Source organism: Cydia fagiglandana, chromosome 2 (assembly GCF_963556715.1).
Source record: "Cydia fagiglandana chromosome 2, ilCydFagi1.1, whole genome shotgun sequence".
NCBI classification, from domain to species: Eukaryota; Metazoa; Arthropoda; class Insecta; order Lepidoptera; family Tortricidae; genus Cydia; species Cydia fagiglandana.
In genome coordinates this window covers 26726164-26740526 of record NC_085933.1, presented here as the reverse complement: position 1 = coordinate 26740526, position 14363 = coordinate 26726164, and the positions used below count along the sequence as shown (strand labels likewise).

General features: G+C 35.7%; 2 protein-coding genes across 2 annotated transcripts in view; both read right to left on the bottom strand.

The window, feature by feature from the left end:
• Window positions 1-14363, bottom strand: part of LOC134679533 (juvenile hormone epoxide hydrolase-like) — a 331027-nt gene that overhangs the window by 276771 nt on the left and 39893 nt on the right. The gene's annotated exons all lie outside the window — the stretch shown is intronic.
• On the bottom strand, window positions 779-13430 carry LOC134679379 (vanin-like protein 1). The gene is made up of 9 exons (XM_063538280.1): window positions 13283-13430; window positions 12246-12329; window positions 9155-9226; window positions 6549-6691; window positions 5759-5940; window positions 5055-5192; window positions 4489-4644; window positions 2799-2928; window positions 779-2346 (listed from the first exon to the last, which is right to left on the bottom strand). Exons 1-9 carry the CDS (start codon window positions 13343-13345, stop codon window positions 1956-1958), a joined length of 1359 nt encoding a protein of 452 aa, XP_063394350.1. The 5' UTR covers window positions 13346-13430; the 3' UTR covers window positions 779-1955.

Sequence of the window (14363 nt, the reverse complement as noted above, 5' to 3'; positions counted from 1 at the left end):
CTCTGGGCCCCTGTAGACGAGATAATGACATGAGTGGTACAGTCTACACTATACATATTGCATTTTTTTGGATTATTTTTCTTGTATTAATATGGCTGAGCCTTATGGCTTATGAGGCTTTTGATATCAATCTGTCGTCAGTAACTTTTAATATTTAGTTCGGTTATAGTCACTTTAGTATTATAAAAGTAGGGAGATTAAAAACAATACTTGTTTGTAATCCACAATTAATAACATTTTATCATTTTTTCGAGTTGAATACCTTGTTTGTGATCATCATTTTAGTCATAAAATTACAGAAATTAGTATTAAAAACCAAACAGGCTTATTTTGAAATGGATAATTCGTTATTTTATGAATTGTGAATATTTGATCGTAGGTATTCCTTTTGTTTTTAGCCATTAAATAAGCTCACATCATTATAAATATAGGTAATACAGTTATTATTATGTTTAAGGAACTTAGTTATAACTTAAGATGGGTTAATTAATAAACTTTTTGATAATTTAAATATTCCTCGGTATTTCTATCCTTATAAAATTATTAATTAAGCATATTTTATAATACTAATTAATTCAGGGTCATTTTTATACTTCTAGGTGGGTCTAGGTATATAGTCGCCATCAGATATATCGGAGCGGCCATGGTGTTCACAATATCTGAACGCGCACTCTATCGCCTTGAGAACAGAGGCGTATTCAGATATTTGTGAGCGCCTTGGCCGCTCCGATATATCTGATGGCGACTGTACAGGGATGAATTAATGAACAAAAGTAAATATAAATGTTAAACGATCTTTATTTTCCACCCATGCATAGGATCTAATAATCTAATATCACAGTATTCAGTCGTTTACCATAAAAACACTCCTCACCATTTACACAGCTGACTTAACTTAATATTTTCAGATACAAAAAAAAAGTAAGGTAAAATACCCATTAATTGGCACCAAACTTTGGTATCAACTTTCTGCAGGATCTACGTTAAGGATTACCGTGCCGATTATCGAAGAGGTGCAAGTGCTATTAATGGGTACTTTTCCCTACTCAATACATAGGATTAACATAACATTATTTGTAGCATGTATGTACATGCTACGTATGAAGCATATGTTTATGGACATAGGTATTCTTAAATGTTACAAAATGAAAGTTTTATTCATTATGATAACTAAGTACTTACAAGTAAGTACTTTAAAATCTTAAATCAGAATTCTTAGAATATCATACCTAGTCATTTTCATTTTCATTTGCATACGCTAACATACAATTAGGGGTTTCCAAATGGAAAACACTGAATTAATGAGGTCTTTGTATGTACATACATACCTATACCTTTTTTTTTAAATTTGCTTACCTAAACTACAAATGCCTTAAATGTGAATGAAAACGTGACTTAAAAAACACCGTCACATTCGTTACCAAAACAACACAATAGTTACCTACCGAAATAAATTATGTACAAGTATTGGTATTTAACCTAACCTTGGTCTTTCTCGAATATATTTTTTAACATACTTAATTTAATTTTAGTATTTTTTTTACTAGGCTTTGAAAAATATGTCGAAGTACGCGTGTGATAACCATTAAAACATTTTTTATGAATTGTATGGCAGGCATACCGAGGTAGGTACCTAAATATTTTGATAAATAAAAGAGTAGACTTATAAACAAAACTTCAAGAAAATACATTGCGACAAATAACACTGGGCACGGGATAAAATTAAATGTATAAATAGGAATTTAAGACATGCCATTTGATTTTTTGGTAAAAGTTTATCTACGTAATAACAGTCGTAAGCATGCCAACTGATTTTTTTTTACTAAATTCTCAAGTTTGTTAACTGCGTTTCGTTGAAACATTAACATATTACAAAGTACCCACTTATTTAATAAATATTTAATTTTTAAAATAAGGCGCAATGAAATTCTGTAAAAATAATATACCTACTTAATTTACATCATTTCCAAAACATAAATAGAAACAACGAAAATAAGTACCCTCAATCGGATCCAGACATAATCACAGAACTCTAGAACCTCATCACTATTAATGTACTCGTAGATCTTATACGTCAAACCATCATTATTATCATAGATCACAGTATTCTCTACATAATCCTTAGAGAAATCTCTTCCGAAAATTCCGAAATTTAAAAGATTCTGAGCATCGTACAGTTTGACAGTTACTTGGTTAGTACTGTTTTCATGTTTGCTGTCAAATTGGAATTGGCTGTTTGACAGTGTGTCAGTTGACAGGATGATCGGGAACTGAGCAGATTCTTCGGGCTTGAAGTTAGCAGTGATGGAGATTTCGTCGAATATGATGTTGGTGCTGTTCATGGATCTGTGGAAAATAAACAAAATTATAAATGAACACCCGAAGTTAACATAAAAATTCTATGTCATTATGAGATAAAATTTAAATTAAAAAATATATTGGGTGTCAAAAATTGGGACATTTACCTTACAGTGTTACAGTTTACCTTACAGATTATAATTATACATAATACCTGGTTCAACATACAAAATCGTATAATTCACAACCTATGGCACAATTTGGACAAAATGTGGGTTGTTACCCATTTAGATGTTTCTAAACTATTTAGACCAAAAATACATTCTAAGTATAGGTATACGGGATTTCTTATCAAAAACTTGAACCTTTAAGCTTCTAACGCAGGCGAGAAGAGCGCATTTCTGTGTGCCAATGTTTTGACCATGTCCGTAATGGCGCATGCCTTCAAACGTGGCAAGGCCGAAGTTCAAGCCTTAGAGTCCTAAAAAATCTCAACTTACCCAATATCGCAAGTCTTGAAGCTTCCAACGCAGGGCAGAATAGCGCACTCCTGTGTGCCGATGTTTTGACCACCTCCGTAATGCCGGACGCCTTCAAACGCGGCGAGGCCGAAATTCAAGCCTTTTGGTCCTGAAAATAAGGTTGTTCTATTGTATTAATGTATACAACAACTGCGAAATAGGAAAACAGAGCAGCTTATCAATTTCTATCAAGTATTATCGTTTTCCTAACATGTTTTTCATATATTAATATACTTGTTATTGTACTTCATAGATACTGGAGCGCGCGATCATACGTCACCATAATATATAAAGATAACTAAACTTGTTACTCTCTTTGTTGATGCTTAGAATAAGTACCATGGTCCAAACAGCTTAGAAGGCCACGCATATCGTGCACGGCGCGTCATAGTGAACCTTGTCGGAATGTGCAAAGGTTTATATTGGGCTGTAGCCACGCGCGTCAGTTGACGTCTTTGACGGTCAAAGAGTGAAGAGTGTTGTTAGTACCCACTACCCAAGTATCGTACGATGGTACTGTTGATACGTTAGTTAAACGTCCTTATACTCATAATATTGATGTTACATCTAAACGAAGATAATAATATTTACTGTAGTCATATTTGATGCAATTTGTATTTGTGATTAAATCACTTATTGTTACTGCCCTGCTCTTCTTATACAACAAAAACATCGTTTTAACTCAAATTAAGCTGTTTTCAAATCTGCCAATTGCAAAAATACTTGAGGTAAATGTCCCAGTGATCAACTCTTACTCATTAGTAATTGTTACAGTATTAATTATTTCAATGTCAGACTCGGACGTTTACCCGTTTACCTTATTAAACAGCCATACATAATACAAACACAGTAAGAATTCTTAATAATTAATTAATAAAAATATTGTTTAAGATTTGATAAAAACACTATATTTTATGTATTTTATTGTACAATTAAAATAATTAACACAAAAAAATACACAGATTATCTCGCAAAATTAATTATTCTACTTTTAAGAATTTTTATTTAGTTCACAAATAGTACGTATCCGCAATTCGGACCGTATCTTATCTACAAAGGTTTTTTTTTACAAAAAAAAGTTGTCGATTGAAGTGTCAGTTGATGTTTGTTATTTCCATAATTACCTATTATTTTACTGAAATTTATTACGTTTTGTTTTTGTGTTCGATTGCGGTAATTAAACTTAATTGTTAGTATATCTTAAGAAAACATGAGTGCATAGGTATTAAGTGACGAAGAATGAGGATTTCATTTTTCAAGTTTTCTAATAGGTATGTTCTCAGTGTTCTCACTGCTGCTCCGGTGAAAAATTGTGTGTACTACACGAGATCGAAATTATTTACATCTCGTGCGCTTTTGAGTCCCTTACTACGCTCAAGATTGTAAATTAGATTCTATTATAGAATCTTTCGCTTGCACGGGACTCAAAATAAGCACTCGAAGAAATATCAAACTTTGATCTCTTGTTGTACAAATAACTATTTCTGTTTTTGATTAATATTGCCTAAATTCTTGTATGTAAAATTAAATTAATTATTATTTTAAAATTGTTGGCATTTTGCCAGTGTGTTTAAATTTCGTGAATTTAAATTTCAAATCTGGGCGTGACGGATATAGGACATTTTGCAGTCGCTTTCGTAACAACACTGCGTTCATTAGATTAACTTACCGGAGGCACTGGTCTTGACATGGAACTGGCAGCAGAACTGTCCATGGCACACCGTCTCCCGCACATCCTGGTTTGTAAGGTCCAGGGGCTTGATGGTGTACTGGCTCAGGTCCTGAACGTCTGGAGTTGTGGTGGCGATAGGAGTGTTGATGGCGTCTGGAGAAGACAGGTCGGAGTGAAAACCACAGTAAGTAAATGTAGGCATTTACATTTTTTTGTCTAAAACGGGACTGTGGACTGGACTGTCTGGGAACGTAGAGTCCTCTAAAATATACTTGAAATTACCTCCAACGTTTCAAGCGCGTGAAAAACTGGCTAATCATCATTTTATAGGTACGCGATTAAGTCCCGTTAAGTTGTAAATTTTAACAATAATTGATCCAACTTCACAAAACAGTAGGAATCAGTAGGTCCACTGCACCAAATGGTGCATTTCAAAGCAAATGTAAACAATTTCCAAAAACTATTCATAAATCATGGAACATACACAAAACACAAAGATCTCAGCGAATTGAGAACCTCCATTTTGAAGTTGTTGGTTGGATGGAGCATGTTACATTCTTTACCTTTTCCATCCTTCTTCAGTTCAGCGACAACGAAGTCAGTTCCATGGCCAGTTTCTCCAGCCTTCCCAGAGAATATCCCGGAAGACGACACCATGTTGGCATTGGTGGTGAAGGCCCAGGATTTGAAGAATTGAGGAGCTGGAAATATGAGGAGTTAGTTTGATGTAATTCACCGAGGGAAGCGAGGTCTTTTGGTCAAACCTGTGGAATGTTCCAAATGTAGGTTTACGAGTAATTTGGTAGATAATATGAGAGGCAGATTGTAATTTTTTTGCATTAAAAATAACTCCGCAAGTGGACTTAAACATGGGAATTTTTATCAGGTAATTTATGCGGTACCTAGTTAAAGTAATTAAATATTTTGCATGATTTTTTTATATTATTTATATATTTCAATCATCACTCTCAATTGCTCAAAGGATGACTGGAAGATCCCTTATAGGGATAAGTTCGCCCTTGTACATTGTATACTTTCTTTTAATTGTATCTTAATCTGTCTTATGTACAATAAAGTGTTTACATACATACATACATACATACATCATTCTCTGGTGGCAAATAACTGCGCGTTACCGAAGAGTTTGAAGGTGTTTATTTCAGTGACCATGGACTTAAACTTGACCTCCTTTGTCACTTAGAATTATTTAAGTACAGCGACTTAGGATTTGCAATAAACCTTACTAGAAACACATATTAATACTAACCTGCAAGAGCTGGAATCTCTGATCCCCACTCCCCAGCCACTACATAGTTCTTCCCCTGCAGATTACTCAGCACCAAATCCTCTGGCATCAGCAAACCGAATGTGACACCGAAGTCAGTTACGAAGGTGGTTTCGGTGGCCGTGACGTTACAGGTGGCAGTGGGGTCCAGTGGCTTCCTATAGCTGTAAACAAACAGATATAATACTTAATTAATAAACCCTTTATATTTTTCGCGTTCTAACAAACACAAAAGGCAAGGTGACGGAGAAACTGCATTCGAAGTTTAAATATTTTATTTCGATGAGATCATTTCGGCCATAAGACGTCCACTGCTAAACATAGGCTTCGATGAGATAACGAATGTCAATTAGAATTATTATAGCAATGTATTAGACATACTAAAGTAACATTCGATTATAGAGAATTAGGATAATTAGATAAACCTTTTGCAAAGTTTATTTCTCCAAATGTTTTATAGACTAATGAGGAGATCTCTTCAGTATATCGATATACGGGATATACCTAACATTAAAAATAATAAACTAAGCAATAAGTAGGTATAATCAGACCGTGAAAAGTCTGCAGCGACTTTGATAGCCCGCGCAGTGTAAGTGTTATTCATACGTCAGAATTTCATAGAAGTTTGAGGTATAAAATGATACTTGCACTGCAGACTTTTCTTGGTGCAACTATAATCGCTGAGCAGTTGCCGACAACGTTAATTTTGGATTATGCCTGTAAGTTCATATTAAAGAGTAATTTATTAGATTGTTACGTTGAAATGTCTTACATAGAAACGACGCTCCCTTCACGATCGAACGCCAGGTTACTCCTGATAATTTCAGTTTTCTCCTGGCATCGCACCTTCTCCAACAAATGTGACACGATGTACATTTTGTTGTCCTTCGCTAAGCCCGAGATTACTTTCACTGCCTGTTGAATAAAAAAAGAAAACTTATTTTCATGACATCAAAAGTAGGTAAATGTACAAAACAAAATAAATAAAAATCACTAGCTTAGCGAGTGATTCTATCAATGGGGTAGCGTGAACTAATCTAGCCGTGGGCGAAGTCGCATCTGCGAGGCCCTGTTCTTTCACTGTGCCCGAAGGGGCCTCGGGCGAGACCCCCCTTGGAGCGCGAGGCCGTAGTAGACGACGGCCCGCTTCACCCACACCTAACTACGCCACTCTTAGAGGATATAACCAATGGCGACGCCATGTCTATAATTTTCGGTACAAAATAGTCTGCCGTATTTTGCGGGGGAGGGGCACATCAAATGTATAGGTACGTCATGTCAGATAAACGTCAGTCCATACATGTGGTTGACATGTGGTTGACCATTGGCCGCCTATTTTCGACAGAGGTGAACGCCTGTTAATGACCACTCCGTTTGGTTATATTCTCTAAGACGCCACTGGATTCTATTATAAATCTTTTCCTTGCTCAAGATATAGAACCGACGCTCGTATCTAAAAACTTATTAGGTAGCTGTAAAATCTTTACTCTTGGTGTTTAAATAATTCACCTTTTACCACGTAACCATATTATAATGGTACGTAGGTACTTATTTTTAATATAATTATTATGTTTACCATATAGTTAAACTGCCGTATCTTTAATTTACGATAGGCATTTAGTAGGCATGTTTTTGTTTAAATTTTGCAAGCCTATTACTATTTATGGATTATTATCTGTTTGATAAGTTATATTTGTTAAATATTTTGCACAGAAGTCATCAGGGTATCGTTCACGTGAACCAAACGTGTCTTTGGTGATTAAATTGATTAATCAGTAGGTGACGTAGATGTGCCATTTATGGACACTGTCTCAATAGTTGTCGGATATCGGAAACAGCCGGCCTAGCCAAGATTACAATCGCTATCGCTTCGACAACGAAAAGCATTATGTCTCTCTATCACTCTTCTATATTAGCGCGACAGTGACAGTTGCATTTCGATCGCTACGGAGCGTAAGCGATTGGCATCTTGGCTACGAGGCCAGCTTAGATTAGCGGAAGAACAGTTAAAACTCTAATCAGCCTGAAAGTATCTGCGTACTTTTAAAACTGTGAAACATGAAGTCGGACTTATCACTGTCATTGACGGTGTCAGTGACTTTGTTATCGTTATATTATATTTTGCTAAGTTATTTTTCATGTTGAAAATTAACATTAACATACAAAGTAAAACATTTAAAATAGCAAAAATTAATTTATGAGAAGTTACATGCTAAGTACCCAGTGTTGCCAACTCGGATTTTGAAAAAAATGCTAGACTAATGTGTAGATTATGCCAAAATTATGCCAAAGTTTTTTGAAATATGCTGCAAAAAATGCTAAAATGTTACTTGAAATTTGACACTTAAAACACAGTATACATTTTTCAAATTTGCCACCTTTTTCTACTTTATATACTTTTACAACTTTATACATATAGTCCGTCGACGTCCATCCGTTCACAAAAGTCAAAATTCATATGAAAATATGAACCACATAAGACGATGGCGCATATTGTTGCTGCCAAGTTGGTGCAAACTTGGCTTAGACTAAATTATGCTAAAAAATATGCCATGTTCTAAATGGAAAATTTTGGTACCAAAGCGAGTGAAAATATGCCAGATCTGGCATCATTTATGCCAAGTTGACAACACTGTAAGTATCTGCAGTGGTAGCTATGGAAGGGTATGGAACCTAAGTAGATACAATAACCTACAAGTGTTAATAATTACAAAAGGTGTCATCATGTTGTATTTACCTGCGATTTGCGTATTTTGTATGTTAAGGATCTCTGTGTGGGGATGGGGGTGCCTCATACTCATAGGCGATACTTCATGCAAAGCTTCATGTTTATGCTATTGGTAGTGTAGGGGTGCGAAACTCCTGACTTCGGTCAAACTCAGCTCCGCTCGGCTCAGCATTGCTCTGAGCAATTATTAGGGTTGGCACCACCAGGCGTGGCTCACTCCGCGATTTCGTCGCTTTGCTACAGGTAGCTAAAAGTACATCCGTTCGGCCCCAATTTTGGGGTTTGCCATAAGCCGCGCGTGGCGCTGTCGCCACCTAGCGGCCATATCTGTGCTGATCGTAACAGATGCGTTTTGTTAGGGAGTGAGTCTTCTGTACCTAGTACTATTATATATTCTGTGGCACCACTAGACTTCCTTTTGCGAGCACGACCACAGATAAGATAATTACTTGATTTTTGACAACCCTAAATTGCCAAAAGGGATAGTGCCATATATTAGAAAGGGACAGCATGATTCGACCCTGAACCGCTGTCAAACTTCGTTTTTGTAGGAAGTTTCTTTTCTGTACGATAGTACTATTAATTATTCTGTGGTAGTGGTAGGTAGAGTGGCTTTGTTATTGTTATTATGATAAAAAATAATAACTTACCTCATCAAAATGATCTGTTTGAACTGATCTGGATATATCTTCAGGGACTGGCAGCACTAGTATATCAACATTCTGTAAGAGACAAAAACACATTTAGGTACCTAAAAGAAAAATAGCCGTATAACGCGCGGTATCCATATTACCGAACCAAGTAACTTTTATTTTACATTCTTTTAAAGTATAATTATTTCTCGAAAAGGCTCTAACGATTTTGACAATACGCGTGTAAGGTAAGCGTACTAGTGCTCGACATGCCATTGCCCAATAGATGACACCTTGTTGTCACCTCTATTGACCATGACAAGTTTCAAGATGACATGTACTGGGACAGCGTCGAGCACCAGTACTACAATTAGAAGAAATTAATCTAGCTAGTTTCATTTCCGGAAACAATTTTACTAGATAAAAAGCAAAATAAAAGCCTAATATTATTTATCTTAGGCACTTTGAGGGGCCGAAAGCATCTCAAAGGAAACATAATAATAAATTAATTCAGCTCCCAATATAAAGACCTATGATATGATAATGTCGGTCACCCATATAAAATTAATAACAACAAATAACCAACATTTTGACCTTTCACACTATTTGTTATTAAACTTATTAACAACATTTAATAGCGGTACTTATATAGCTGGAGGTGAAGTGTTAATTGCAAATAACCCTTGAGTTATATTCATCTTACGATTAGGTTACCTAAATATATAGTCTCATAATTGAAGTCTTATTGTAATTAAGGGCAACAAGGTTAGTTATGTAAACAAACAATGTTAATATTGTCAAGTGTATTGTATTGTATTTATTTAAAATATTACTAATGTGACTTCGAACATTATTTAGCGCGATGAAGGTAATTTTAAATACCTACATAGTTAGGTACAAATATTATTTGGAAAAGTGAGTATTAATTTCGTGTTTTAGGTACCTAAATTAAATCATAACCCTCCTTTAGTGCTTTGCCGTAGTCGGGTAATTAAAGGGATCGATTTGACTGATTTTAATTTAGGGTTCCGTCTATTTGGCATAACTTCCGTGACCCGAAACGCATCTGGCATAACCTATTTCGCAGAAATGTATTTCGACGAATGTTAAATTTGCAGAAAGCTTCAGTTTGTATAATATGCAATAGGCCGAATGTTTGCAAGTCCGAATCTTAAATAGACTACTATTATTTTGGCCGACTTTTGATACGAATAATTTTATTTTGCGTTTGTTTAAATGTCCGAAATGTGATTTGCATAATCTGTTTAGCATAATTACCATGCATTATACCGCCACGGCTGCTGAAGTGGTGGAATATGTACCTACACCAGAAGACCGGCTACACGCTGAGGGTGTTCCAGCTTCGATCGCGCCACTACGTGCACTTCAACTCTTTTGTGGTGCGCGTGCCGCGACCGCTGCAGGAGACCATCGAGTGCGCCGACTTCTGGCCGAAAGGTGTCATGTTTCGGAGGTTCCGGGGCAAACTGCCGAATCCGACACAAGAGCAGCCGATGCAACGGAGCCACGCCGTTTTATCGTCTAAATAGTGTTTAGTTTTAAGTTTATAAAATACATATGTATGTTAGTCTGTAAGGTATTTGTAATATGGGCCTTGTTGCCTGAATTAAATTTCTAAATAAATAAATAAATAAATAAATAATAGGATTTAGGCGAATATTTACATCGCAGAAAACGTATTTCGATTCTTTCTATTTGGTATAACTTTTATGATCTAAAACGCATCTGTCATAAGCTACATTTAGCAGAATGGCACATAGCATTAGCGCCTGCGCTTTGCTACGCAAGGGCGAAGGGGCTGCTATGCCCGTAGCGCCGGAGCAGATGCGGAGCCCAATAAAAAAACTGTTGCTAGAAAAGTGGGTTAGGTTAGGTTAGAACTGCGACCCCACGGAAACAATCTATTGCCAGAAAAGTGGGTTAGGTTAAGTTAGATCTGCGACCCCACGAAAACAAACTGTTGCCAGAAAAGTGGGTTAGGTTAGGTTAGAACTGCGACGCCACGAAAACAAACTATTGCCAGAAAAGTGGGTTAGGTTAGGTTAGAACTGCGACCCCACGAAAACAAACTGTTGCCAGAAAAGTGGGTTAGGTTAGGTTAGAACTGCGACCCCACGAAAACCAACTGTTGCCAGAAAAGTGGGTTAGGTTAGGTTAGAACTGCGACCCCACGAAAACAAACTGTTGCCAGAAAAGTGGGTTAGGTTACGTTAGAACTGCGACCCCACGAAAACAAACTGTTGCTAGAAAAGTGGGTTAGGTTAGGTTAGAACTGCGACCCCACGAAAATAAAATGTTGCCAAAAAAGTGGGTTAGGTTAGGTTAGAACTGCGACCCCACGAAACCAAACTGTTGCCAGAAAAGTGGGTTAGGTTAGGTTAGAACTGCGACCCCCAAGAAAACGAACTGTTGCCAGAAAAGTGGGTTAGGTTAAGTTAGAACTGCGACCCCATGAAAACAAACTGTTATTATTCGGCGAAATGAAATTATGAGAAATAATAGTTGCGAGTTGCGAAACATTCGGCGAATTAATTTCAGCCAAAAAATATTGTGCCTACAACATATATGATTCTCGCAAGTATGCAAAACATTTCTATGCCATAAGATTTTATGCTTGTAGTACATTATGCTTAATGGCGAATTATGCTAAAATAATTTATTACAAATAAAATTATGCGAAATTAAACAGATACCAGGTCTCGATTCGGACATTAAAATTATGCCAAAAGACACTTCGATCAATAAAAATTATGCGTAGAGCACGTATGCGCAACAATCCAGTACCAAGTGAGTTTATGCTAACAGTATATTATGCCTAAAGTTATTATGCACAATAGAATTATTACAAAAAAAAATATGCCAAAGATAGGGGAACCTTTAATTTAACCAACGTTATGTTGGTATGATTTTAGTAATTAAACTGCTCCTCAAGTTTCATTGTTCATTGAATCATTTTAATACATTAAAATACGTGGAAAAACTTGTAAAAGTTTAATTCATTTTGTAAAACGTATTTTTTTTTAAATACTGTTTAACTTTCGATTTTGCTATAAGTTCGATCACCACATCGGAAATATTTAGTACTTACAGCTTTAGCCGCATTCTGGACGAGCTGCGCGCACGCATCGAAGCTGCATTGGGTGCTGCTCGCGATCCCAGCTCTGTAGGTGTGCTGCAATTGATGTTAGGTTTAGAGAAATTAACTTATCTACCTACTTAATTAGGTACATTACATGTGTTAGTTTATTTTTCATATATTGTTATAAATGATCAACAAAAATTATATCAACGAATTTTTGGGCCACCCTGGATTGACCAATCTGTCTCTTGCTCATCTGTCATTTGAGCCTATGAGGAATAGTATTCCCCATAGTTAAGTAACTATAAAGATAAAAGCCTTAGTGAACGCGTATATCCCTAAGCTTCCGTCGAAGTCACGATCTTCACCAGTGACGAGAAAGATAATTGTAAGAGTACCTACCCAAATATAATAAATATGCGTAGGTAGGTACCTACGTGATCACGCATGCCGCATGCGTAAACATCCCAAGTTGTCCTATTATTTTGTTGGTAGCATGAAAAAGTGGGCAAAGTTTAAAGTTGTTAGTATTTTTAGTAGGTAGGTAATACTTACTACATATATTCTTTGTTACATAAAAGTAGTGTGGTTAAGTTTAGTTTTGTTTACAGACAGCAATTACAAGTATTTTACTTATACTTAGTCAACAAATACATTTTTAACGTTTACCCTCTTCTATAAGAATTATAGAAAAATATTAGGAATGTGAATTTTTTTGTTGAATTAGCTTTGTGTGATGACAATTTTAAACTAAGGGCTTGCATAATTAGGGCGTGTATAATTTTTCCGAAAATTGTTACCTAATTTTCCGCGTTTCAATTGTATTGTTTTACTCTACAATTGAGTTGAACCGCTATATAACTCAAGTATACTTGTGTACCTATATGTTGTTTACGTACTTCTTTAAAAATATTAATTATACCAATTACGAAATAAATATAATTAAATAATTACACAAGACATATAAAACCTTAGCTAACTCTGTTTAATTGTTGTTTCGTCAAATTAACCCAAAAAAATCTCAAAAAAAAAGCAAATCCACTTACCGTTGAAGACTTCGTCAAACCAACAAGTAGGAAAACTATCACTGTATTTATTAAGCACCCCATTTTCACTCGCGAATATATTTGTACTATATTTTAAACACGACCACTCTCTTTGAGACCTCGCGAAGGAATGACTGAAAAGTAAATAGACGGCCTAACATATATATAATTGAAATCGAATTCTGTAGATATATCGTTTGGTTATCTGGATATTGTGATATTCATTGCTGAGTTATCAGACGATTGCTTGAGGTGTTTGTGTGGAACCAGTAATGGATGAGTGTTCTGAATTCGTGACCGTTTTCTTATGAGATTTCGTTGTGGGAAAAAGGATATTATTTGATAATATCGTTATAGAACCTTATCCATTCTGATATTATGTTTCGCAGCCCTATTCCACCAGAAGAAACTGAGTTACATTGCTTTTAAAGGTATATTTTTTATTACGTAAAACAGAAAAAAAAGTTATTTAAGACACTTAAAAATCCTTTTGCGAACACTCCTACTGTAAATATAATAAGTAGGTATCTACTCATACCATTTACCTAGGTTTTGTCAAAAGACGAATATACTGGGAGTTCCTCAAAAAAGTAGTATGTTAACAAGCGTCCGCATAAGCTTACGGCAACCGCATAAGCATAAGGCATAAGGGCCATATGTTAGTACCATCAACGGCATGAAATAAAAGTATCGTGCATACGTGACGTGACAATCGTAATTTGTAGGAAACAATAAAATTGTCTGTGTATAAAATTACAAAAACGTGTGCCATAAATGTCCTTAATACGTAAATACATTGACAAGTCACATAAGGTTACCTGACCCTATATTCTTAAACCGGTTTCTATCCACTCTTTTACTCTACTACCGTCCACAACTCCACAGTTATTTGACCCTTAAGTCCTTAGTAACAGTTCTTAGCGAGAGCTCTGAGTTATCCTGGTTTTCTTATGGTATTATGTTGTAAAGTTTAGTGAATTACTTAGTTCTGGAATCCTAGGTCATTACCATGGCTTGCGTGACTTACGCCACGATGCTTATTTTTATCAATTACTGATTGGTCGAATATTTACGTTATTTA

Coding starts and splice junctions, on each gene's coding strand:
- LOC134679379 (XM_063538280.1), bottom strand. CDS start 13,345: ATGGGGTGCTTAATAAATACAGTGATAGTTTTCCTACTTGTTGGTTTG. Junction 9,227..12,245: donor TCCAGAATGCGGCTAAAGCT/GTAAGTACTAAA, acceptor TGTCTCTTACAG/AATGTTGATATACTAGTGCT. Junction 6,692..9,154: donor AAACAGATCATTTTGATGAG/GTAAGTTATTAT, acceptor TTTATTCAACAG/GCAGTGAAAGTAATCTCGGG.